Raw genomic sequence first — 24,995 nt, 5'->3', positions numbered from 1 at the left:
TCCTTCCTTCCCCTTGACATGTTTTCTTTTGATGTGTTTTTTGCCCCCTTGTCAAAAAGAAAGAAAGAAAAATGTGAAGAAAAAGAGGAGAAAGAAGGATGGGGGAAGGAAAACACAGGAAATTCAAAAAGAACAGGGATGGAGAGGAAGAGGAGGGAAAAAATCTGAAAGGGTGGAAGCATCTAAGGTTCAGAAGTTTCACATCAAAATCCTTACTCAGAAATAATTTTGTAGGGTCAACAGAGCTCTGTTAAAATAACACCATGTACTTAATGTGTCTTTCTAAGGTGAGGCAGTCAGACTAGCAGTTACCAGCACTCCTTCTTACTTTGTCTTCTTTCTTTTATATAAATCTAGAAGGAAATGAGCCAACACAGATTTAGCTCCCAAATCTTAGCGGAGCAACCATAGAAGACAGTAGTCCTTTCTGCAGACAAAAGCTGGGAGAAATGCAATAAAAATTCTGATCCTGAGACCTGAAAGGGAGGGCACACTTAATACTTTTAAAAATGTGTTTACTTCTGATTGGAGGATTAATTGCTTTACAATATCGTGCGGGTTTCTTCCCTACATCAACACGCCTCAGCCATAAGTATGCACACGTCTCATCCCTCTTGAACTTCCCTCCCATGACCCACCCCGTCCCACCTCTCCAGGTCATCACAGAGCTCTGGTTTGAGTTTCCTGAGTCATACATCAAATTCCCACTGGCGATCTATTTCACATGCACTGGTATTGGTTCCATCATTTGGCCCAGGTCTCTATGGGAAAGGATACCTTCACAGGCAAAAGCATGGTTGGGAGAAGCATTCTGATCACTTCCTTTGTCTGCCACATCTTCCTGGAGGGGAGACAAATCCTGCCCAAAAGAGCTGAGAACCAGGACATGAGGCTTTGACAACAGGACTACTTCCGTCTTTTTGTTGTGTTTGCTTGTTTGTGTTCATTGACCCAAGAAATGCGTTTCTTTTCTAAGTGCCTGATGTTAAGGAAGTCTCCATTCAAGAGGACCATGAGGGCAGGCTTGGGAGGACTCAAACAGGCTGTAAATAATTAATGCTGTCCAACAATCTGTCTCATCACAAGGCCTTTAGATCTGGTGACTAGTGCATTGAGAGAATAAGAACTGGTAAGTAAACCAGAGCTATCAGGGCTAGAATGTTGCCTCCAACACCTGTGTTCATAACAAACTCCCCCATCAGAGGTTAGCCCACAAAAAAGGCTTTATCTAACTTTATAGCTGGAGAAATCAAGGTAAAGAGAGAAAACCACTTTCCCAAGGACACATAATAAAGGTAATGCAGTTATGCGTGTTCAGTCACTCAGTCATGTTTGTGACCCTATGGACTGTAGCCTGCCAGCCTCCTCTGCCCATGGAATTCTCCAGGCTAGACTACTGGGGTAGGTTGCCATGCCCTCCTCCAGGGGATCTTCCTGACCCAGAGATTGAACTCACATCTTTCTGGATCAGTTAGTACTTCTTGATGACACTGGTTTTGACATGAGGTAGGTTCTGAACAGTTTTCATTTGCCATTTTTGCATTATGGTAAAGTATATATGATATCAAATTTACCATTTTAACCACTTTTAAGTGTATAGTTCAGTGGCATAGGGTACATTCATATGGTAATCATCACCACCATTCATGCCCCAACTTTTTCCATCTTTTCTGACATTAAACAGTAACTTCCCATCTCTCCTCCCTCTAGCCCCTGCCAACCACTTCTGAACATTCTTTTACAGCAAAAAGAAGTGTTGACTTTGACCTTAGTTTACAACCAGAAATGTAATTAGATGTAGGAGCGGGGTGAGGAGGGGGTAAATGTCAATTCAACACTGACTGTCTTTGGTAGGAGACACCTGGGGACTGTACCGTGGTATGTGTGTGTGTGTCTTTAAAAGATTCTCCACCTCCCGGCCGGCCAGCCTCCTCACCATTTGCCACTGGGTTTTGCAGCCTGCCGGTTGCCTCAGTCCAGGCTAGGAGCTGGCAATCTCCTTTGTAGTTTCAGGAGCAGTTTTGTTGCCATGGAGGCCACATTCTGATTTGAGGAATGTAAAGGTAATCCTTTGCTTTTAGTTCCAAAGATCTGCCCCAAAGATAGGCTGTTGCTCTTCTTCTGGAAAAGCCTGATTGGTAGGTTTCCTCCAAGCGCTCAGTCTGAAGTGCTTTACCCTATTCCCTCGCCAACTTCAAAACTCAAGCTCTCCCAGGGCCTCTGGAAGGGAGTCTGTGGCTTCCATCGATTTCCCCGCAAATGGCTGATCCTGGAGGTGGTGCTGTTTGCAATGGGACGCTTCATAATCAGAGTGTTGCCGACTGTCACGGGGGAAACTGCTGGAAGAATGGGGTGGTGAAAGAATCCCAGGTAAGAGGCGATCCCTCCCCCTTCATCTGAATGATTGGAACATTTCAATATTTTGTTGTAAAGCTCTTTGAAGCTGTCCTCATTGAAAGTCCTTGGCAGGAAGTGTTTTCCATGTTTGGACTCTGCTTCGGCTCATTTCAAATGCTTGGCTACTAAAAAGTTTAGATATGGGTTAAGGAGGGAATTTCTTCTTTATACAGGAGAGGCGATATGTAGACCCAAGAGCTTTCAACTCCTAATATACAAACATCCCTAGTAGTTGTTTTCTCTCAAGCGTTTTGCAAGCGTTGTTGCAAAGGCTAAAATTCTTGAGCTGAATTTCAGTCCCTCAGAAAATCACAACAGACTGCGTTCACCATGCTTCATAAGAAATAAAAAAGGAAGTGAAAGTAAACACTGCTGAGATTATGTGGAGTGGGTGGCATTTTCCCCTGGTAGAGGAGGAATGCCTCTCTGTTTGAAAGGCGACTTCTTTTCGGTGTTCCGTGGGGCCTTGTCAGAACTCACAGCTTGATTTGGGGCCAAAGTCTTTCTTTGAAATTTGACATCACAAGCATTCCTTTTTATAAGACACTTCAGAAAGCGTGGCTTATTGTTACATGCTGCACACAGGAACCAAACAGACTTTGAATTGTTTTCCCATGTGAGGCTTTAAAAAAATGTTTTCACTCCTGCCCTGGCAGAATGTTTGAGGAGAATGTGCTGAGGAGGAGGAGGAGGAGGAGGAACCCCAAAAATGTTGTCAGCTTATTCAAAGAGGGAGCCAAGCCGGGTCTGCAAGCTACTTGTGAAAACAAGCAGGCAGTCTCCAGCTTCTCACTGGATGCCCAGCCCTCTGCTCTGAGCCGCAGGAGGAGCAGGGTGACCTCACCTGCTCCGGAGCAGATTAGCATAGGCAAACTGGCAGCTTTACTCATGGAAAATGAGAAGCTGAGTGGCAAGGAACCCACTCGAGAGAACTGGGGGGAAGGGGGGAAAGTCAGATGGGTCTAAGATCACAGGACAGGTGGGGCTGGTTGGAGGCCAGCTCACGATTCAGTGAATTAAATTCATGTGTCCAGTAGGATGAAAGCGGTAGAGAGGGGGAATCGCTCTGGAGTATGGGTCATTTGTAAATAGGCTGTAGTCTCCAAAAGGTGTTCCTGTCTCAACAAAAGGCCTTACCCTAGCCTTCAGGTGTCCACTAAAACCCTCAGGTCTGGCCTCCTCCAGCTGACTATTCAATTAGTCAAAAAGTTCATTCGGGTTTTTTCATGCTATCTTCCTGACAAACCCAAATGACCTTATTTGGCCCTCCCAACATAATGTGAAGAAAAAGTATTCAAGTCTCATTATTCGCATGAGGGGGATCATACTAATTCCCACCAATTCTTCATCACTGCATCAATTCAGATCATTACCACTGAAGACTCTCTTTGCCCCTAAAATGACTGTAACACTGGCCCCTGGCCTACTCACCTTCTGAACCATCCCCACCCTGAGGGCAGATTCCTTCTCTCTGTCCCTACTTTATCTTAGTTCTGTAACCACCCTCTAGTGTTTGAGGCTAGAGACTTAGCTAGATGGTGAGACCACTCCTAAGTAAGAAGAAAAGCCAGAATCCAGATTTGTTACTAAGTGCTCCTACAAGACTGCAAATAACTTTGAATTTATCGACACTTCCCTAAGAGCAGCAGGAAATATTAGGGCAGCCACTGCCTTTTCCAACAGCTCTTTCTGAAGGAAGGAACATCCAGAACCTATTTGCTCAGATATATTTAGGTGTTACTAAGTTGAAATTGGCTTCCACTGAGAGCCTCAATTATGCTTAAAAAGTATGTTCCAGAAAGAAGAAACTCTGCTGGGTTCTTAGAGCAGTAGGGCAGACAAGGGTCTGTTTTCCCCTCTGTGGTTGTGGGTGTGGTCGTCTTTACCATCATGATCCTCAGTCACTGGCTTTAGTCCATTTCGCTTTGAGGACACCTTAAGCAAACTGAGGCTTGACCAAAAGCCTTGCAGCTTGAACCCAGTCCTTACAGAACAAACTCACTCTTGGAACCCAACCACCATGTTTGAAGGAAGCCAAAGCAGCTCAGGAGAAGCCCAAGCAGAGAAAAACCAAGTAACCCAGGCAAGATGCAGTGCCAGCTGGTAGGCTGAGTGAGTCAGCTATCTTAGACGTGGGTGCCTCAGCCCTGGAGTCTGTCTGTTCCAATTGTTCTTCACGGAGTAGAGATGACTTATCCCTACTGCTGCTAAGTTGCTTCAGTTGGGTCCGACTCTTTGTGACCCCATGGGCTGTAGCCCCCCGCAGGCTCCTCTGTCCATGGGACTCTCCAGGCAAGAATACTGGAGTAGGCTCCATTTCCTTCTCCATGTCCCCACTGGCCCTGCTCAGATTACAGATTCTTGAGCAAACAAGTGGTATTTATTTTAAGAATGGTGGGGATTTATTAAACAACAATAAACATGTAAACACATGGATATTCTATTTCTTTAAAATGCCTAGAAAAATCGTTCTACAGTCTTATTACAACCATTCTCAATGCCTTCAATTTGAGGAAACAGTTTTTGCCATCAATCTTTGGCAAAGATTCCCTTTCCTAAGCTTTATATTTTTATCTTGTTTTATCTTGTATTCTGCATAAGGACTTAAGGTGAGTGTCTGGCTGGTAAAACCAAACACAATGAACTCATATGACATCAGTGCAAAAGCACAATCATTTAAAGGCTGTCAAATCCAAAGTGTAATTATTCAACCTGAGGAGGTCTGTAACTTGCTGCCTTACCTAAGAAATAGCAGGCAAAGAAGGATGCATGTGTTCAGGTTTAGCTGTTTTGTTGATTGAAAGAATATACATTTTTAAGTCTATTTAATATCTTCCAATTATAAATTAATTTTATCTATTGGTTAAAGTTTCCTAGAAAATGATTCTCTTTAGAAATACAAGTAGAAGTAGATTGACATTAACCTAATCATTTTCAAGGAATCCACTACATTTATTTTGAAATACACTTGTTTTAATCTTCCTGCTAAGTACTGTCATCTCTCTTAGTTGGCCTGAACTAACATTTTACTGAAATTCTAAAGTATGCCAACCCATAAATTCATGTGAGAAGTTGTTGCCACCATATTATTGTTAGAAAGTCATAGGGCCATTCATTCACAAATTAAACATTTGGAAACAAACAAACACTATGAGCAGGGCTCAGAGAAGTATTCAAAACTGTTCTCCATAACCTACTTCATCCATCACAATTCTCTCTAAATAATGCTTCACTCTAAAGCTTTACACATTGAAGATCGTTTGATTACAGCAGAGGTTGAGATGACAAATACCCAGCAGGCAGGCAAGGCCTGGGGTGGACAATAGAAAGTGGTCAGCATGGGTTAAGACTTCCCAGGTGACTCAGCGGTAAAGAGTCTGCCTGCCAAGCAGGAGATGCAGGATCAATATCTGGATTGGCAAGATCCCCTGGAGAAGGAAAGAGCAACCCACTCCAGTATTCTTGCTTGGAAAATCCTATGTGCAGAGGAGCCTGATAGGTTACAGTCCATGGGGTTGCAAAGAGTCCATCATGACTTAGCAACTAAACAACAGTAACAAAACATGGGTTTACCTGAGTAGAGTGAAGCAACTCAGGTAACAACAACAACAAGTACTCAGGACAGTGTTGTGTGGACAGATTTTATGATTTTCAAAAGAAGCTGGAAATCCAGATGGGGGAGGAGGGGAAGAGCATATCCTAATTTTTAAGTATTGCCATTTAATCCTTCAGAAAGCCAATAGTGTAGATTTCAAGGAGACATTGCTACCAGCCACAAGCCTGTAATCTCTGAACTATTGTTGTTTAGTCACTAAGTTCTGTCCAACTCTCTGTGACCCCATGGACTATAGCCCACCAGACTCCTGCATCCATGGGATTTTCACAGCAAGAATAATAGAGTGGGTTGCATTTCCTTCTCCAGGGGATCTTTCAGACCCAGGGATTGAACCTGCATCTCCCACATCTCCAGCACTGCAGGCAGACTCTTTACCACTGAGCCACGAGGGAAGTCCCTCTGAGCTACAGGATGAGAAAAATAAGAGGTCCTACAGAGTGAGGTTATTGATGTTTCTCCCGGCAATCTTGATTCCAGCTTGTGCTTCTTCCAGTCCAGCGTTTCTCATGATGTACTCTGCATAGAAGTTAAATAAGCAGGGTGACAATATACAGCCTTGACATACTCCTTTTCCTATTTGAAACCAGTCTGTTGTTCCATGTCATATTCTGACTGTTGCTTCCTGACCTGCATACAGATTTCTCAAGAGGCAGGTCAGGTGGTCTGGTATTCCCATCTCTTTCAGAATTTTCCACAGTTTATTGTGATCCAGTCAAAGGCTTTGGCGTAGTCAATAAAGCAGAAATCCCATCACTTCATGGGAAATAGATGGGGAAACAGTGGAAACAGTGTCAGACTTTATTTTGGGGGGCTCCAGAACAACTACAGATGGTGACTGCAGCTATGAAATTAAAAGACACTTACTCCTTGGAAGAAAAGTTATGACCAACCTAGATAGCCTATTCAAAAGCAGAGACATTACTTTGCCGACTAAGGTCCGTCTAGTCAAGGCTATGGTTTTTCCTGTGGTCATGTATGGATGTGAGAGTTGGACTGTGAAGAAGGCTGAGCACCAAAGAATTGATGCTTTTGAACTGTGGTGTTGGAGAAGACTCTTGAGAGTCCCTTGGACTGCAAGGAGATCCAACCAGTCCATTCTGAAGGAGATCAGTCCTGGGTGTTCTTTGGAAGGAATGATGCTAAAGCTGAAACTCCAGTACTTTGGCCACCTCATGTGAAGAGTTGACTCATTGGAAAAGACTCTGATGCTGGGAGGGATTGGGGGCAGGAGAAGAAGGGGACGACAGAGGATGAGAGGTCTCGATGGCATCACCAACTCGATGGACATGAGTTTGGGTGAACTCGGGAGTTGGTGATGGACAGGGAGGCCTGGAGTGCCTCCCTGGGGGTCGCAAAGAGTTGGACACAACTAAGCAACTGAACTGAACTGAACTGAATATTTCTTTTACTATAAAACTGCGTTTATATCCCGCCTTACAACCTTGAGTAAAAATGAACTCTCCAGGGAGATATTTCTTTTCTGGTGGCTTTTCACAACCCAGCACCCCTCAGGATTTCCCAGGGAACCACTTAAGGAAGAACGATAGTAGGAAAACGAGCTTTGACCTCAGCTAGAATTGGGTTTGAGTCCTAGTTTGCCCCTTACTAGCCGTGCCTCATCAGAAAGGTAGCTTCATGTCTCTGATCCATATTTCATAAGGCAATGCTGAAGATTTGATGAGATAGTGTATGCAAGGCTCTCAGTAACTCTCACATGTGTGAAGTGAAGTCGCTCAGTCGTGTCTGACTCTTTGGAACCTCATGGACAGTAACCTACCAGGCTCCACGGTCCATGGGATTTTCCAGGCAAGAATACTGGAGTGGGCTGCCATTGCCTTCTCCAGGGGATCTTCCCAACCCAGGGATCGAACCCGGGTCTCCTGCATTGCAGACAGATGCTTTACCATCTAAGCCACTAGGGAAGCCCCCTAGCTCACATGTGAAGTTGACAATAAATGGTAGCTTTTATCTGTGGAAGTTAGCCTGCAGCTATCTCTTACTCCTCTACTGCTATTTTAAGAATGTTCAATACAATGCCTGGCATGTAACAGATGCTCAATAAATGATAGTCTTATGCCTTGAATTCCCTTATCCAGTCATGGCTTTATTTTACTTGGTCTGTCAGCAGCACTTGTCACAAATAATCATTCCTCCTCCTTCAAGCACTTTGCTCTCTTGGCTTCCAGGTTATGACCCTCTTATATCACCAGCTCTTCCTTTGCAGTGTCTATTCCTGGCTTTACTCATCTCCTTGACCTTTAAACAGTGGAGTGACCCAAGGCTCAGTCCTTGTACCCCTTCTCTTTCCTAACTGTAAATATCTCCTTATTGAACCTTGCCCCATCACTGTACAAACATCACTATCCATGTTTATGTATTATGCGTACATATGCCATTTCCAATGGCTTACTTGATATTTCACTTGGAGAATCAAAGGCATCTCCAACTTAACATGCCCAGAACTGAGCCCCTGATACTCCTTCTATCCCAAACACGCTTTCTTTAGAGTCTTTCCCACTGCAGAAAATGACAACTCTAGTCTTCCAGTGGCTCAAACCAAAAACATGAAATCATTCGTGACTTTTTCATTTTACATTGAATGAGTCAGCAAATTCATGATCTTCTCTTCACAGAATATCCAGAATCTGACCACTCCTCACCTCCCCAAGCAACCTCTCTGGTCTCAGCCCCCACAATCTCTCACCTTGATCGTTTTGGAAGCCTCATCCTTTTTCCCCATTCTCTGGTTATCCACTACTGAATAACCACCCATACCAACCAGAGCGACACTAAACAAAAACCATTTTGTTATGATCATGGACTCTGCTACCTAGCACTTCGATTGGGGGACCTAGAACAGCTGAGCCTGGAGGATTCGCCTACAAGATGGAGTCCTCACTCCCATGTCCCAAGCAGTCTGAGATGGCTGAGAAACAGGGTAAGCCAAGGCTGTGGGCTGCATCGCCCATATGTCCCCACCAGCAAGGAGGGCTCCAAGAGTTTTCTCATAAGTGAAGCAGAACTCTCACAGCCTTCTGTACTGTAGCCTCAGAGGTCAGCTTCATGAACATCTGTTGAAGCAGTCACAAGCCCACCAGGTTCAAGTGCAATCTTTGAGAATAAACAGGCATATAATGCCTACTTAGATTTTTACCAAAAGTAAAGGAGTAAATTTAAGAATATGCTTGGAAAGCAAGTCGATCATGATGTTATTGTGTTTGTTATGATGTTACTTTGATTGAGGCAGACTGTCTTTATTATGCAAGACTCTTGTAAGTGTAGAGATTTTTTTTCAATTGCATTATATTTTTTTCCATTGGTATTATAAATGAAGACAGAACAAAGTAGAATGTTTTGTGATGTCATATGGCAATTGCATTTTTGTCTTTCTCTGGGTAAAAATGTATTACATCTGTAATTAAAGTCTTTTTTAAAAGCAAAAGCAAACAAATTTAAAAAAAAAACACCCACTTTTCAATGGAAAGATGATTAAAAAGCTTATAGACATCTTTTAAATTTCATATCCTGCTTCCACCCCTGCTCCCCCTCCACTACCATCAGCAAGGCTGCTCTCAATACAGCAGCAGAATGATCCTGTTGAAATGACATCAAGAGCTCACTTTTCTGCCCAAATCCTCCCCATGGACCCCATTTCACTCAGAGTAAAGGCTGAGATCCTTACAATGACCACAGGCACCATGGGCACTCTGATCCATCCATGACTCAGCTCCTGCCCCTTTCTGGGTGCTTGGGGTGTTCCAGTCACACTTGAGCCAGGAGCCCAGGACCTGCCCACCCAGGGATACCCCACATCCTCTCCCGTTTGTACTTCCCAGAAGTCCACGTGACTCTACCTCCCTCCTTTCGAGTCAAATGCTATCACAATCCTATCAGAATTGCGAACCTCCTTGCTTCCTGCCTCCCTTAACTGCTTGTTTTCTTTAGTACTTAACACCGTCTGCACGTACACACATAGATTTATTTCCTCTGTATTTGCCTGCCTCTGGTTCTAGAATGGGAGCTAGCCTCTGGCTGAGATTTCCATCTTACTCACTGCTGAATCCCCAGAACCTCACCAGAGCCAGTACACAATAGGTGCTCAATAATGGTTGCACAGTGATTAAAGACCTGATTTCAGCTTGTTTTATTTCCTTTGCTGGTTCTGGTTCTTTAAAAGACGGAAAAGGCCCCTTGCCTGGAAAATCCCATGGATGGAGGAGCCTGGTGGGCTGCAGTCCATGGGATCGCTAGGAGTCAGACATGACTGAGCGGCTTCACTTTCACTTTTCACTTTCATGCATTGGAGAAGGAAATGGCACACACTCCAGTGTTCTTGCCTGGAGAATCCCAGGGACGGGGGAACTTGGTGGGCTGCCGTCTCTGGGGTCGCACAGAGTCGGACATGACTGAAGCGACTTAGCAGCAGCAGCAGCTTATGATACACAGTCTACTTTGTAGGTTTTGAAGTGTCTAACCTCTTATTAATTAATTACTAATTTAATTATTAGTAAGTAATTAATTAGTAATGAAAGGTTTCCTATCCTTTGTTGGAGAACATAACTACTGTTTACTTCCCTCTTTTTAAAAATCAGTAGATCGTTAGATTATTTTGTGTGACCAGATCACTACCTACTTTTATGTCGATATCCAAATATTAGGTATAATCTAAGCCTGGGGTTAGGGAACCTACTTTCAGCAAGCAGAACTTTTTAAAGGAAATTAAAAAAGAAATAAATATTATTAATTTATCCTGATGATTCTACTACCTCTTAATAGAAGATGAAATATGCCTGCATTAGAGGGAAAATGACTAATACCTCAGGGTATAGAGACCTATTATCTGGTTTTAATAAAAATCCTGCATTCTCAGGATCGCATATCCAAGAAAAACCAGAATAACCTGCTTTCCCATTCATGACCCTGTATATGAGATGATTTTCAATGTTTAATTTAACAAATTTTGCATCACACTGTATGCTAGGAATTTTCTAAATACAAGCTTATTTGATTCTCAGAAGCTTATGAACTTTATTATGCAAAGCATTTTTATATTATAGAAAAGTTCAGTAAATTTGCTTAAGATTAAACCTCCTGTTAGTGGAGACTGGCCCCAAGGTCTGTGTTTTTAATCATTAGAAAAAAAATAGAAAAGCCTTTTCTTTAAACTTTTTTTTTGTGAATAATTTCAAACTTACAGAAAATTAAAAGAGTTCTGCAATGAATACTCATATACCTACCACGTAGAATCTGCAATGAACACTTTATTGTATTTGTTTCACCACACTTTTTTCTGTCTGCACTTCCCTCTACTCAGCCATCAATCCATATGTTTGGTGCATTTCAAAGAAAATTGTAAAATCAGTGCATCCTACTACTAAGTATCAGCCGAACTTCAATATTTGTCCATAGCTCTTTTTTTTTTTTCTTTTGAGGCAAAATTTACATTGAATTTTGGCTTATATCACCTTTTGATTTCTCTTGTTGGAAAGAGTTTCATAATGTAGTTTTGAATGTAGCAAGATTTAACCTCTGGACAAAAATACTGAGTGGTGTGTAAATTCACATCTAGTGAGATGGAAGCTGGGCTTCCCAGGTGGCACTAGTGGTGAAGAACACGCCTGCTAATGCAGCAGACGTAAGAGACGCAGGTTTGATCGCTGGGTCAGGAAGATCCCCTGGAGGAGGGCATGGCAAGCCCATCCAGTATCCTTGCCTGGGAAATCCCATGGACAGAGAAGCCTGGAGGGCTACAGTCTGTAGGGTTGCAAGGAGTCAGACACGACTGAAGTGACATCCCAGCACAGCAGAGATGAAATGAGGGCTCAGCAGAGACTCTTCCTCTTGAGGAACTCCCCTGCTGTACATCTGTAATTCTGCAGGGATCAAGAGCCATTTTCCTCTTTTTTTTTTCTTTAGTATAATCCAGCTAACAGGAAAGGAACTTAGTATAGAAATTCTTACAATTCCATTCCATGCCCTGTCTTTCTTACATGTGGAGGAATGAGGTTCAACAAAGCTAAGTAGCTATCTCAGAGGTCACAGCAGTGTGAGACACCCTCATCATTCTAGTCTCTTGATACCTCGACCAAGGACCTTTCTGGAAAGGTCCACTTTATTGGAAACCTCCCACCTGTGAAAGTAATCAGCCAGGGACTAAGGTATTTGATGATTCATAGTGGTACCTGCTATTGCAAATTCTTTAGCTTTGACTTCAAAATTGATGCTGCAAAATTGCATTTGTCTCATGTAAGATGTAAAGACCTCTTTTTTCCTATTTCCTCAAATAAAAGACACATGGAGGGAGCCTCCTTCTTTGTGTATCTTAGAAAAAAATATGTCAGAGAAATCAAGATTTATTGAGAGTTAATGATTGCTGCCACACACAAGATCCCACCAAATGTTTATGCTTGTTGAAATATTGTTAATTCTCGCCTATCACTTTCAAATTTCACATTAAGGATCCAAGATTCAAGGAAGTGAGATAGTCACCCACATGGAAGGCAAGTAATAGGAGGCTATTATAACCCCTAATATCACATAAGGGCTTCCCAGTCAGCACTAGTAGTAAAGAATCTGCCTGCCAGTGCAGGAAACATAAGAGACGCAGGTTTGATCCCTGGGTTGGGAAGATTCCCCTGGAGGAGGACATGACAACCAACTCCAGTACTCTTGCCTGGAGAATTCCATGGACAGAGGAGCCTGGTGCACTATGGTCCACAAAGAGTCGGGCATGACTGAAGTAACTTAGATGCACCCATGCAATATCACATAAACTGTTGCCACATCTCACAGCCCTACTGTTCTCTTAAAATGAACCGTCATGTAGAGATTGGGAGTAGGGCCTCCCCTTTGCACTGCTTGGGCTTGAATTTCAGCTTCACGTCATCATTTTGTGACCTTGGGAAAGTGGCTTAATCTCTGTGCCTCAGTTTCCTCATCTGGAAGATGAGGATAATAGTCGTGTCTGCCCAATGGATTCCTTGTAACAAATAAATATGATAGCACATGCAAAGATTCAAAATGATTTCCTGAAATTTAACCAGTGCTTGCTTGACCCCTTTTCACTTTCAGCATCAGCTGTAATGATCCTTATATCCAAGATCTTGTTGGACTCTCACAACCATGCTGTGAAGTTTTGAAGGCTATTAACCCATTTCATGGATGGAAAAAACTGGGCTCAGAAAAATAATGAGACCAAAGACACATGGATGAAGGGGAAAGAGTCGGACAAGAATCTCAGACATTTTTCAAGTGTCTAAGAATCTTAGACATTTCCCTCTAAGTTCAGGGATGTCTCAAAGGACTGGACACATAGTAGGCCCATACTCTGCACATCAACTCCATCAACTATTCCTTACAAGAACAGGTAGGAAGTTACAAGAAATCAGTGCTTCTAGTCTTCAGTAGATATATTCATAGCAAGAGATGAAGTGCTATTTTGGTCGTTACACTTAGAAGAGCAGCTTTGGGGGTCAGTCGTAGTAATTTTTTTTTGTAAAAGTCTTGAATAATGATAATTTCTATCTTCGATTTTCATAGCCAGGCAGCAGTGATTTTACATGGCACATCAGATAGCACAACTTCCTATAAATCTTTCTTTAAAACTCATTGACCTTTGTCTTTACATGTTTATGGCATATAGCATGTGTGTTCCTCAGAATTACCTTCTTCTGAGCCTTCGTGAATCCTCAATTTCATTTTTAAGTGTGTGCCATCATGAATGCTTGCTTCCAGACCCAGCATGGGAATGCAAGTCAACTCACTTCTTGGTTCCTTTGCTGAACTTCCCTGAAGCAATGTCATTGATGATGTGGTAAGGATTCTTATGTTTTGCAACACAGCCTGTTTCCCGGTCATCTACTCTGACAGTCCGAAAGAAACTAGGCTCCAGATATTCTCAAACACTAGAATATTCATAGCAGAATTGATCTCAGACCTCAGAGAAGCATGTTATCTCATTTTATAGGTATTAGCAACTTATTTCTCAATAAAGAACAGAACTGAGACTCACTTGCCCAATATCTCAAAATGGCCAATCCGGGCTAAGACAGATGCCTGTCCACTGCCAGTTTCTAGAACTTCTACACAGTACTGTTTCTCAAAGTGCAGAATCCAAAACAAACCCTGTTAGAGCCCTTGACAATAAGGTCTTTTGCCAAACCATGCAAATAACATGGGTATCTGGGAAAATCCCGCAACTGGTGTAAGGTTTGATGGACTGGTTTGTAAGTTTATGCAAGAGGGACTAGCATTTCATTCATTGGGCTATGCTTCTCACTGATCAGTTCTTCCCAAGCCCACTGCATCAGGTGCCTATATGCGAAGATACAAAAGTTCTCCACAGGGTGGCCTGAGATAATGACTCAGTGGCTGAAATAAATAGGTTGTGAATATCAGTGTACTTTTTTAAAGTGTTATATTAATCTTTATACCAGTCAAGATGACTCACGCTTTGTGTCCGCTCATTACTTAGGGCCCGTAAATTATGATAGTTAAAAAAAAAAAATGCCTGTAACTTCTAAATGGTTGATTCAGGAGTACAGGTAAAAACTAATCAAGACTAGCCTTGCTCTGGGAGAAGTTACTTTTAATTTTTTTTTTGGTAAAAAAAAAAAAAAGTTAATCAGATAATTATAGGTGTGACCATGGATGTTATCAGGTTTTCTTGGAAGCAAAGAAACAAATCATTGTGGTGCCATACTCGGGAAATTGGTTGGTTGGAGACATTATGCCTACTTTCCCAAGAAGCAAAAGGTTTTCATGGAAAATCAAATGTACACTGCCTTCCATGAAAACTGAAGATTTCAGCCAGAGAAACTGTATGCATTTAAGCAGTGCCTCTTTAAGGACACATTCTATCTTCAAAGGCAAGCAGAGAATGAGCCAGGTTATAGGTTAACTGAACCTAGACTGTTCTAGAAGTGCATAAAATGTAAGGGATTTTATAGGGTGACCGGCAGAGGGAGGGAAGGAGAATAGGTCTGTGAAACCATGAGCCAAATCCTGATAAACACACAGGAAAGGGAGACTGGTGGGATCCTGGGCAACTTTCTTTCTTGGTAGGGGGGCTTTCTGCTTCTTCAGATTACTCAATGGCAGGCACCGTTTGGTCCACCTTCAGGGAATGAGAAGTTTTGGTTGGGGTTCAGAGGTGGTAATTCAGCATAATCAAAGGCCAAGAAGAAAGTATTTCCATTTGATTCAAAGAGAAAAGCCATTGTTTATACTTCAAGTTCAGTTCCCTGAGCTCAGCCAAGTGACTCAGAACCACATTTCGTGTGCCTCTGGAGCCCCACCCTCGTTTCAGCTCACCTATGAGTCACCAGCTGCCTGGCCAGAGAAAGGAATGCTACAGCACACACCTCACTTGTGCAGCAAAGCTCGTCTCTGGTGTTAATTCACTCTCAGGTAGCTTAGGAGACACTTTCCTTTTGAGTTTTGGTCATAGGTTCCAACTTTCAGAATCAACAGAATGAGTTTGCTTCATCAGATATTCTTCCTCAATGGATACAAGAAAGACTTTTTAATTTTATATTGGAGTGTAGTTGATTAACAATGTTGTGTTAGTTTCAGGTGTCCAGCAAAATGATTCAGCTGTATGTGTGTGTGTGTATACATATATACACCTGTATCTATTTTTTCAAATTCTTTTCCCATTTAGATTAGTACAGAATACTGAGTAGAGTTCCCTGTGCAGTACAGAAAGGTCCTTGCTGGTTATCTATTTTGAATAGCAATGTGTACAGTCAATCCCAAACTCCTAGTCTATCCCTCCCTGCCATCCTTCCCCCCACATACACCCCCTGTTAGCCATATGTCTGTTCTCTGTGAGTCTCTGTTTTATAAATAAGTTCACTTGTATGATTTTTTTAAAAAAGATTCTCCATATAAGTGGTATCATAAGCTATCTGTCTTTCTCAGAATTACCAACCACACAAGCATGAATCACTGTGAATCACTGAATGTTGGAGTTCCCTGAAGATCCAATCACATACATGGCTTTGCAGGGGCTCTTATGAAAACAGATATCAGATCAGATTTTAAGCCAGCATTTGCTTAAAACTCATCAATGGCTTCCCTTAGCATCAAACCTGTGATCCTAAACTTGGTTTACAAGCTCTGTACAACCTCCCCAGCTGTTTCATCCATTTATTCATCAAATATTTATTGGATACCTACTTCGTATCAGATGATCTTCTAGGCACTGGAATACTGATGATGGACAAAGTGGATGGCATTCCCCCTTTAGAACTGACCTGCCCCTCGCTAGTCCCTGCCAGCCCACTACCCTACCCCCTTCCCTCCCCACAGTTCCCAGGCTCTTCCTCCTGCTGGGAACACTGCACCTTGTTAAATCCTACTGACTTTTTGTTCAGTCACTCAGTCACGTCTGATTCTTTGTGACCCCATGGACTGCAGCACGCCAGGCTTCCTGGTCCTTCATTATCTCCTGGAATTTTCTCAAACTCAGGTCCATTGAGCCAATGATGCCATCCAACCGTCTCATCCTCTGTCACCCCCTTTTGCCTTCTTCCCTAAATCCTGCCCAGCATCAGGGTCTTTTCCAGTGAGTTGGCTCTTCTCATCAAGTGGCCAAAATATTGGAGTTTCAGCTTCTGTATCAGCTGTTCCAATGAATATTCAGGGTTGATTTTCTTTAGGACGGACTAGTTTGATTTCTTTGCTGTCCAAGGGACTCTCAAGAGTCTCCTCTAGCACCACAATTCAAAAGCATCAAATCTTTGGTGTTCAGCCTTCTTTATGGTCCAAATCTCACATCTGTACATGACTACTAGAAAAACCATGGGTTTGACTATATGGACTTTGTCATCAAAGTGTTATCTCTGCTTTTTAATACACTGTCTAGGTTTGCCATAGCTTTTCTTCCAAGTAGCACACATCTTTTAGTTTCAAGCAGATCTTATTTTAAGTATTGTCTTCTTCAGGGAGACCTTTCTCTTTTCTTTTACAAGGTCAGATCCTGTCCTATCCACTCCATAGCCCCCTAACTTATTCATCATTTCCCTTTTGTAAGTAATTGTTTTGCATCTGTATTTCCCTTTAGACCAGGGGTTGGCAAACTTTCTCTACAATAGGCCAGATAATATTTTCAGCTCTTTGGAGCATGCAGTTCCTGTCCCAACTACTCATCTCTGCTTTATGGCAAGAAGGAAGCCATGGACAACAAATAAACCAATGTGTTTGTTGGCTAAATGAATGAACAAATATGCCTACAAATGATCGTACTAAGTGAGGCTAAGTAAGAGAAAGACAAATATCATATAATATCACTTATATGTGAAATCTAAAAATGATGATACAAATGAACTTATTTACAAAACAGAAATAGACTCATAGACATAAAAGACAAACCTAGGATCACCAGAGGTGAAATGTAGTCGGGGGGGGGATAAATTAGAAGTTTGGAATTAGTACATACATACTCCTATATGGAAAATAGATAAACAACAAGGACCTACAGTGTAGCACAAGAAACTACTCAATGCCTTATAATAACCTATAATGGAAAAGAATCTGAAAGAGAATGCTGCTGCTAAGTCGCTTCTGTCATGTCCGACTCTGTGTGACCCCATAGACGGCAGCCCACCAGGCTCCTCCGTCCCTGGGATTCTCCAGGCAAGAACACTGGAGTGGGTTGCCATCTCCTTCTCCAATGCATGGAAGTGAAAAGTGCATGTGAAGTCGCTCAGTCGTGTCTGACTCTTAGTGACCCTATGGACTGCAGCCTACAGGCTCCTCCATCCATGGGATTTTCCAGGCAAGAGTACTGGAGTGGGGTGCCGTTGCCTTCTCCCTGAAAGAATAGATTCATGTATATATGTAACTGAACCACTTTGCTGTACACCTGAAACTAATACAACATTGTAAGTCAACTATACTTCAATAAAGAAAGAGTTCCTAATTCAGAAAAAAAAAAAAAAAACTATATTTCAATCAGAAAGTTTAAAAAAAAAGAAAGGGAAAAAATGAACAAATGTGTAAATATGGAAAGCCATTAAACTTCTGGTTTGCTTTTTTCACTGCTTTACACTTGATTAGATGTTGTCACCGAGGACTTCTTACTCTCTGGTCCTGAGATGTATTCTGCATGCACAGAAAAGCTCTGTGTTCCTCAAGTGATCCAGCTGCTTTTAGGTAGATAAGAATATTTTATCCCCCCCTTGGCCCATAAGCATCAGGAGGATGGAAGTCATAAGATAAAACTACCCGAATGACTCGTCCACTGCCAGGCATAAGTGCATAAACATGGTAGTCAGCCTTCTCAGGAGAGTTGACAGCTACCCGTGCCCATCTGGGAAGGAAAAAGAGCCAGTCTCATGGCTAATTTATTTCTGAAATATGTTCCAATCTGTCATGTCTCAAAGGTTTAAGTTTTGAGCACCTCAAGGATGAACACTCTCTCACCTGGACTGAGAAATTATAACTTAACTAGAAGACAGTAGGTGGTAGTTAATCTCAGTGATATTGAAACACATGTGCATTGCTTTCTCTGGCTTATTAGGATAGCTTCCGAAAAGCTGTGCTCCTCAAGTGATCCAGCTGGCTGTAGGTAAGATTAGAAGACTGCAGTCATTACAGGCTGATGAAAGATGACCGCTTTGTTCCAATGTTCAATTATGTCCACCTGACTTTAGAGACTCCACCCCAGCTGTCAAATCAGGCAGGATCCTGGGAAAGGTCTGGCTCATCCTGCCGTGTAGGCCTATTTTGTTCCAGCAGGCACTGCACATTTCATCTCCAAACAGGCAGGAAACGAAGTCCTTGCAAGGTCCCATTCCTCTCATTTCCACCACGACGTGCCTGTGCTGATTCTCCTGTCCTGAGAGACCCTCACCTCCTCTCTCAGCATTTCCCAGTCTTGGCTCTGTCTCATTCACTCACTCCTACAGCAGATCTTCGAGTGGCTTGCTCCTAAGGACTTCATTTAGTCCCCTCCAAGCCATCCGACATTTTCGGTGACTCCTTCACTTCCCAGTCTGGAACTGCGGAAGCCTGGGACTCTTCATGGGCTGCCCTGACTTGTTCCCTAACTTCCCTGGTGGTGGATGGGCAAGCCGAAACGCGGGGAAAGCACCTTGACCTCTCAACGACTGAACTTGTGCACCATGACAAAGAAAGTTCGGAGTAGCTAATACATAAAGAACTTGTGCCTTCAAGAATTTCCATGTTTATTATCTGTCTGTCTTTCTGACTTCTGTAGCCACTGAGGCCTAAATCTTTTAATGCGATTTTTTTCTGTCACGCACTACCTCACACACAGAGATCCTCAATATATCAAGAATTAAATCTTTGGCTCAGCTTTCTGGAATAAGCTTGCCCAGAATGATTGATTGATTTTGATTGACTGATTATCTCATTCCATCTTTTTTTGAGTTATAGTTGACTTACAATATAGTTTCAGGTGTATGACATAATGATTCGATACTTTAATAGATTATACTACATTTAAAGTTATTATAGAATATTCTTTACATTCCCTGTGCTGTACATTACACCTTTGTATATTATTTATTTTATACATAGTAGTTTATACCTCCTAATCACCTTTCCCTATCTTGCCCCTCCCAGCTGGTAACCACTAGTTTGTTCTCTGTATCTATGAGTTTATTTCTGTTTATATTCATTTGTTTTAGTTTTTTAGATTCCACATATAAAAGAGAAATTACAGTAGTTGTTTTCCTCTGACTTATTTTACTAAGCATAATACCCTCCAGGTCTATCCATGTGGTTGCAAATGGGAGATTTCATTATTTTTTAATACCAGAGTATTATTCCATTTTATATATATATATATATACATATATAATACACGCGCACACACACACACACACACACACACACTGTACGTACATACATTGGGGTACATATATATCTTTTCAAATCAATGTTTTAATTTTCTGCTGATCATACAGTTGTCCTGTTTTAAAATTTTCTGAGGCACCTTCATACCATTTCCACAATGGGCACACCAATTTACACTCCCCAGATTTAAATCAAAATATTGGCTGATGCATTCTTTTCCTTGGGAAAGTAACAGTTCCCAGGCTTCTTCCAAATCCTTCTAAGCAAGATTTAGACATGAGAGAATTTTAAAACGGTTCTTATAGTATCTATTCTTCAAGATAATATTTTAAAAATATGAAGGTAATATTTTTAAAATGAGTCACCAGACTTTCCTGGTGGTCCAGTGGTTAAGAATCCACGTGCAGATGCAAGGGACACAGTTCCATCCCTGGTCCAGGAAGATTCCACGTGCCCAGGATCGACTAAGCACATACACCACAATGACTGAGCCCGCGGGGTGCTACCACTGATGCCTGTACACTCTAGGGCCTGTGCCCCACAAGACAGCCCGCCACAGCGTAAAGCCCACACGCTGCAGTTAGAGAGTAACCCGCTAACCGCAACCAGAGGAAGCCCACACGGCAACAAAGGCTCGGCACAGCCAAAATACTTTAAAAAAATGCACCACCCAATCTCATGGCATAACCCGATACAAGTTTATTTCTCACTCCTATGAAGTCCAATGGGCACTTATAGGAATCTGGAGGGGTGAACGGTGAGGACTGTGCTCCACTTGGCCATTCAGGTCACCAAGCTGAGCAAAGCTCTGCAGACTAGACCAGGTGGCTTCCAGGGTCACAACGACCGTCAGCATTCAGATGGCAACAGGGCAAAGAGAGAACGAGACGGGTCAGGAGAGAGCCACAGGTCAGGCCCAGAAATGGCACGTTTCACGTCTACCAGTTTGACACTGACCAGAACTCAGTCGCACAGTCACGCGTGTCTGCAGTGGACGTGGGACTTGTAGCCCAGCTGTGAGGAAGAGGAGAGGGAAGTGGTTTGATGCTCACAGCCAGTCTCCCCCACAATGGACATTAGTGTGAAAATATTTGAAACATTCACAAGGCCTAAGTGAGAGATAATAACAACTATTATTTTTTGCAAGTGATCCTTTATTTTCTGTCCTTTTATTAAATAACTTGTCTTTTAAAAATATTTTTGTAATACAGTGTGAGGAGTATTACAATGGTGTTATGCAGTGAGAACACCCAGCCTGCATCTTTTTAGGAAGTGAAGACAGAACTAGGTCTTAAACAGTGGATATTAGGCAGGCAAAGGTATAAAGGGATGGTGTGAAGGAGGGGGGCAACAGAGGACATTCAAAAAAGGAGTAGATACCAAGAAAATTACAGGAAAGTGTCAGCATGAGAGAAGGTTTGGAAAGGCATAAAAATCAGGGTATCAGGATGTGAAATGAAAGCAGCTCACCTGTTTGTGACAAGATGATACGAGTTAGACTAGACTGAGACAGAGGAGTTTGATAGAGCATTTCTAAACATTTATATCTGTAGCAGACTGATTAAAATACTCATTTCTTGAAATCCAAAGCAACTTTAAGATGTTAAGTACCCTTCCAGCTAGGGTAGAATTATGTACTCTCATCTCTCTCACTTCATCCCACTTTCATAAGCTTTGGAGCTGCACCATTCCTACAAATCTGTTAGATTTCAGCCAAATCTAACTGGCATTCCAAAGTATTTTAGAAGAGAAATAAATGGCAACTTTGAAATCAATAAGATTCTCAAATGTCTTAGAATAAAAATGGAAGATTCTACCGAGGAAAGCGCTGCTTTGAGTTTTACCTGCCACTATGAATGAAAGTTTATTATACATATACAACACAACATACGGCATACACACACAGTAAGGAATGTATACTCATCAGTCAGAACAGGGCACTCATTAACCAATCAGAGTGGATGCTCAGGGGAAATAACTGAGATGAATATACTGTGAATACTAGATGAACGCCAGTCCCACCCACCTCCACCCGCCTCTCACCTGGTCTACAGTTCTTGTTACTCTCTTGACTGGGAGGAGAACTGATCTACTGGGATCCTCAGCTGCCAGTACTGGAAGACTCAGATTGAAGGAGATTAAAAATAAGATGTTGTTATTCTCACGTAATAAGAGTCTAGAGTTGGGAAGAGTCTCTAATTGGATGGTCCCTGGATTGGTTGTTTTGGTCCCTTAACTCTTGGTCATCAAGGATCAAGTCTTTCCATTTCCTCTTTCTACCATCTTTTGTGCATAACCGTCTTCACCTGTGGCCACAGATGGTTGCTGCAATTCCAGATGACCCAAGCATCATGGTCTTTCTCAACTTCAGTATCTCGACAATGCCCCCCACCCCCGCCCCGCCATGCCTCTAACCCTCACCTCTTTGTCCCCTCTCACATTTACTGCCTCCTCATGGGTCCTCAGTCTCTTGCTTCTCCCTATGTATAGGTACTGGCCAGGGCTCTATACATATTCTTTCTCTTCTTTCCCAAATATTTCTCTAAAAGCAGCATCATTCATTCTAGCAGTTTCCTTTATCATAGCACTCAGAAGATTTCAGGAGAATTTAATGAGTGTTTGCTCTGGGACAGGTCCTTTGCATCTATTATCTAATTTAACTTTCAAAATAAACAAGGGATATGAACTGGGCAAATTCCGGGTGACGGTGAAAGACAGGGAAACCTGGTGTGCATTCATGGGGTCACGAAAAGTCGGACATGACTTGGCTACTGAACAACAACAGATACCTTACTAGCTCCATTTTACACCGAAGGCATTTGAGAGCAAGAAAATTTAAGTGACTTGCACCAAGTCTTACAGTCAGCAAGTGAAATGCCTGAATCCGAAGCAGGGCAGTCTCCCTCCCCCTGAGCCCTCCCTGCCATCAGGCTCTGCCTCCCTCCAAGACTGGCCTCAGATGTCCCTTTCTGGAAGCCACTCCTGATCACCCCATGTGATACAATCTCACCATTTGTGTCACTCTGATGACATTACTTTTTGTTCAGTGTAATGATTATACTTTCTCCCCTCCGCCTGTAGCATTATGCTATCAATTCTGGGGAAAAGAGGCTATATTTTTTATTTCCTATCCTCTCTAATAGTAGCCTGTTGTGCTGCGCTCTGCTCAGTCCTGTCTGACTCTTTGCAGCCCACCAGGTACCATTCTCTTCTCTAGGAGATCTTTCCAAGCCAGGGACTGAACCCCAGTCTCCTGCATTGCAAACAGATTGGTTTACTGCCTGAGCCCAGAAAAGCCCAATGGTAGCCTAGAGCAGTGAAAAACAGGCAGCCAATAAGGGACCTGCTCGTTTCCGTCGTGGTAAAGAACCTGCCTGCCAATGAAGGAGACATTAGAGAAGCAGGTATTATCCCTGGGTTGGAAAGATCCCCTGGAGGAGGGCACAGCAACCCACTCCAGTATTCTTGCTTGTAGAATCCTACAGTCCCTGGAAGGCTACAGCTAATAGGGTCACAAAGAGTTGGACACAACTGAAGCAACTTAGCACGCACAGCTCACATGCTCATTTCCATCACCTGAAAAAAATGCAGGAAACAGCCCACAGGGGGTCGCCGAGTCCCAAATGGCCAGGCACTCTGGGAAAGGTAACTCAGGATCTACTGGGGTTTCCAGTCACCCCACTCCAGTACTCTTGCCTGGAAAATCCCGTGGACGGAGGAGCCTGGTAGGCTTTAGTCTGTGGGGTTGCTAAGAGTCAGACATGACCAAGTGACTTCACTTTCACTTTTCACTTTCATGCATTGGAGAAAGCAATGGCAACCCACTCCAGTGTTCTTGCCTGGAGAATCCCAGGGACGGGGGAGCCTGGTGGGCTACCGTCCATGGGGTCACACAGAGTCAGACACAACTGAAGTGACTTAGCAGCAGCAGCAGCAGAGCTACAAAAGAAAAAGTAGAACATTGAAAGAAGGTGTATTTCTAATAGGTAGAACAAAGGAAGCGCATCACAGATCACCATGCTGTGTCGACCTTGGCTAGCAAACCTTTTAATCAAGATTTTAAGCTTTATTTACTTTGACAGCACAGATTCTCATATTTCAAAAGAATTATCCAACACCAGATTGAGAAACCCTTCCCAAGAGGTGCTACCAACTTCGATTTTCATTAAAAAATTCGGTGAATGTGTTATTTTTCATCCGTTAAGAAAGACCTATACATTTCCAAATAACATTGCTCTCCATGAAGGTATCTCATTTTCTCTCTGCCAAGCAAAATTACATTAAATTAAAAATAAACTCATATAAGAGAGAGTAAAGTAGATACCAGTTGAGGCCAACGGACACTGTTGGAAATCCCTTCTTCATGATAAAGCTATCTTCCAGAACAAATCCCAGGGGTTAAAAAAAAAGAAATAGTTACAGAAGCCCAGTCTCTGCACCCAACTGAGGGTTTTATTTCCATAGAGGTAGACGGTCTGTTACATACAGCACAGGTTTGCCTGAAAGCCAACTCAAGCAAAAAGTTCCCATTGATTTGGCCATACATGGAGCTCAGTAATGGCTTTAAGGTCAGGTAAGGAGAAGGGAAAAACACATTGATCCTCACAGGATGGCCTTGAATGTCCTGAAAGTTTCTCTTACATGTGCCTACGAGACTTGGCCGGCTTCGCAAGTGGCTCAGTGGTAAAAAATCTGCCTGCCAATGCAGGGGATGAAGGAGACGTGGGTGCAGTCGCTGGGTTGGGGAGATCCTGTGGAGTAGGAAATGACAGCCTGCTCCAGTATTCTTGCCTGGGAAATCCCATGGATAAAGGAGCCTTGCAGCTACAGTCCATAGGGTTGTAAAGAGCTGGACATGACCAAGCAAATGATCAAGTACTCACATGTGATTCAGTCATCCTCTAAATCAGCTGAAGGGCTTCATTTGTGAGCAGGTTACATCAAGGTTCTGAAGTCACCCACACTGGCACCCTTCACTCACCCTTCTTCATCTATGGTGCCCTTAAAATCAGGGGGTCCCAAAATTTGGTCCCATGCCTCCTACTCTTTTTTATTTTGTGCTTTATTATGTTTGCCTTTAACTGTGGCTCACTCAAAGTAGCTGAGTCCCCCATTTTATACTTTAGTCAGGCCTTTCTCTTTTTCTTTTTTCTCATTT

The 24,995-nt window shown here is 42.6% G+C and overlaps 1 protein-coding gene across 1 annotated transcript in view; it reads left to right on the top strand.

The window, feature by feature from the left end:
* The first annotated feature begins 1,937 nt into the window (after positions 1-1,937).
* The window catches only part of SPTLC3 (serine palmitoyltransferase long chain base subunit 3), a 149,002-nt gene continuing 125,944 nt past the window's right edge, over positions 1,938-24,995 (top strand). The window contains exon 1 of the mRNA XM_040248292.1: positions 1,938-2,370. Within this exon, the coding sequence (XP_040104226.1) occupies positions 2,260-2,370 (111 nt within the window). The 5' untranslated portion in view covers positions 1,938-2,259. The remainder of the gene's footprint in view (positions 2,371-24,995) is intronic.

The sequence above is a fragment of the Oryx dammah genome, unplaced genomic scaffold, assembly GCF_014754425.2.
Source record: "Oryx dammah isolate SB20612 unplaced genomic scaffold, SCBI_Odam_1.1 HiC_scaffold_10, whole genome shotgun sequence".
Lineage (NCBI taxonomy): Eukaryota > Metazoa > Chordata > Mammalia > Artiodactyla > Bovidae > Oryx > Oryx dammah.
This window is presented reverse-complemented; position numbering and strand designations above follow the sequence as displayed.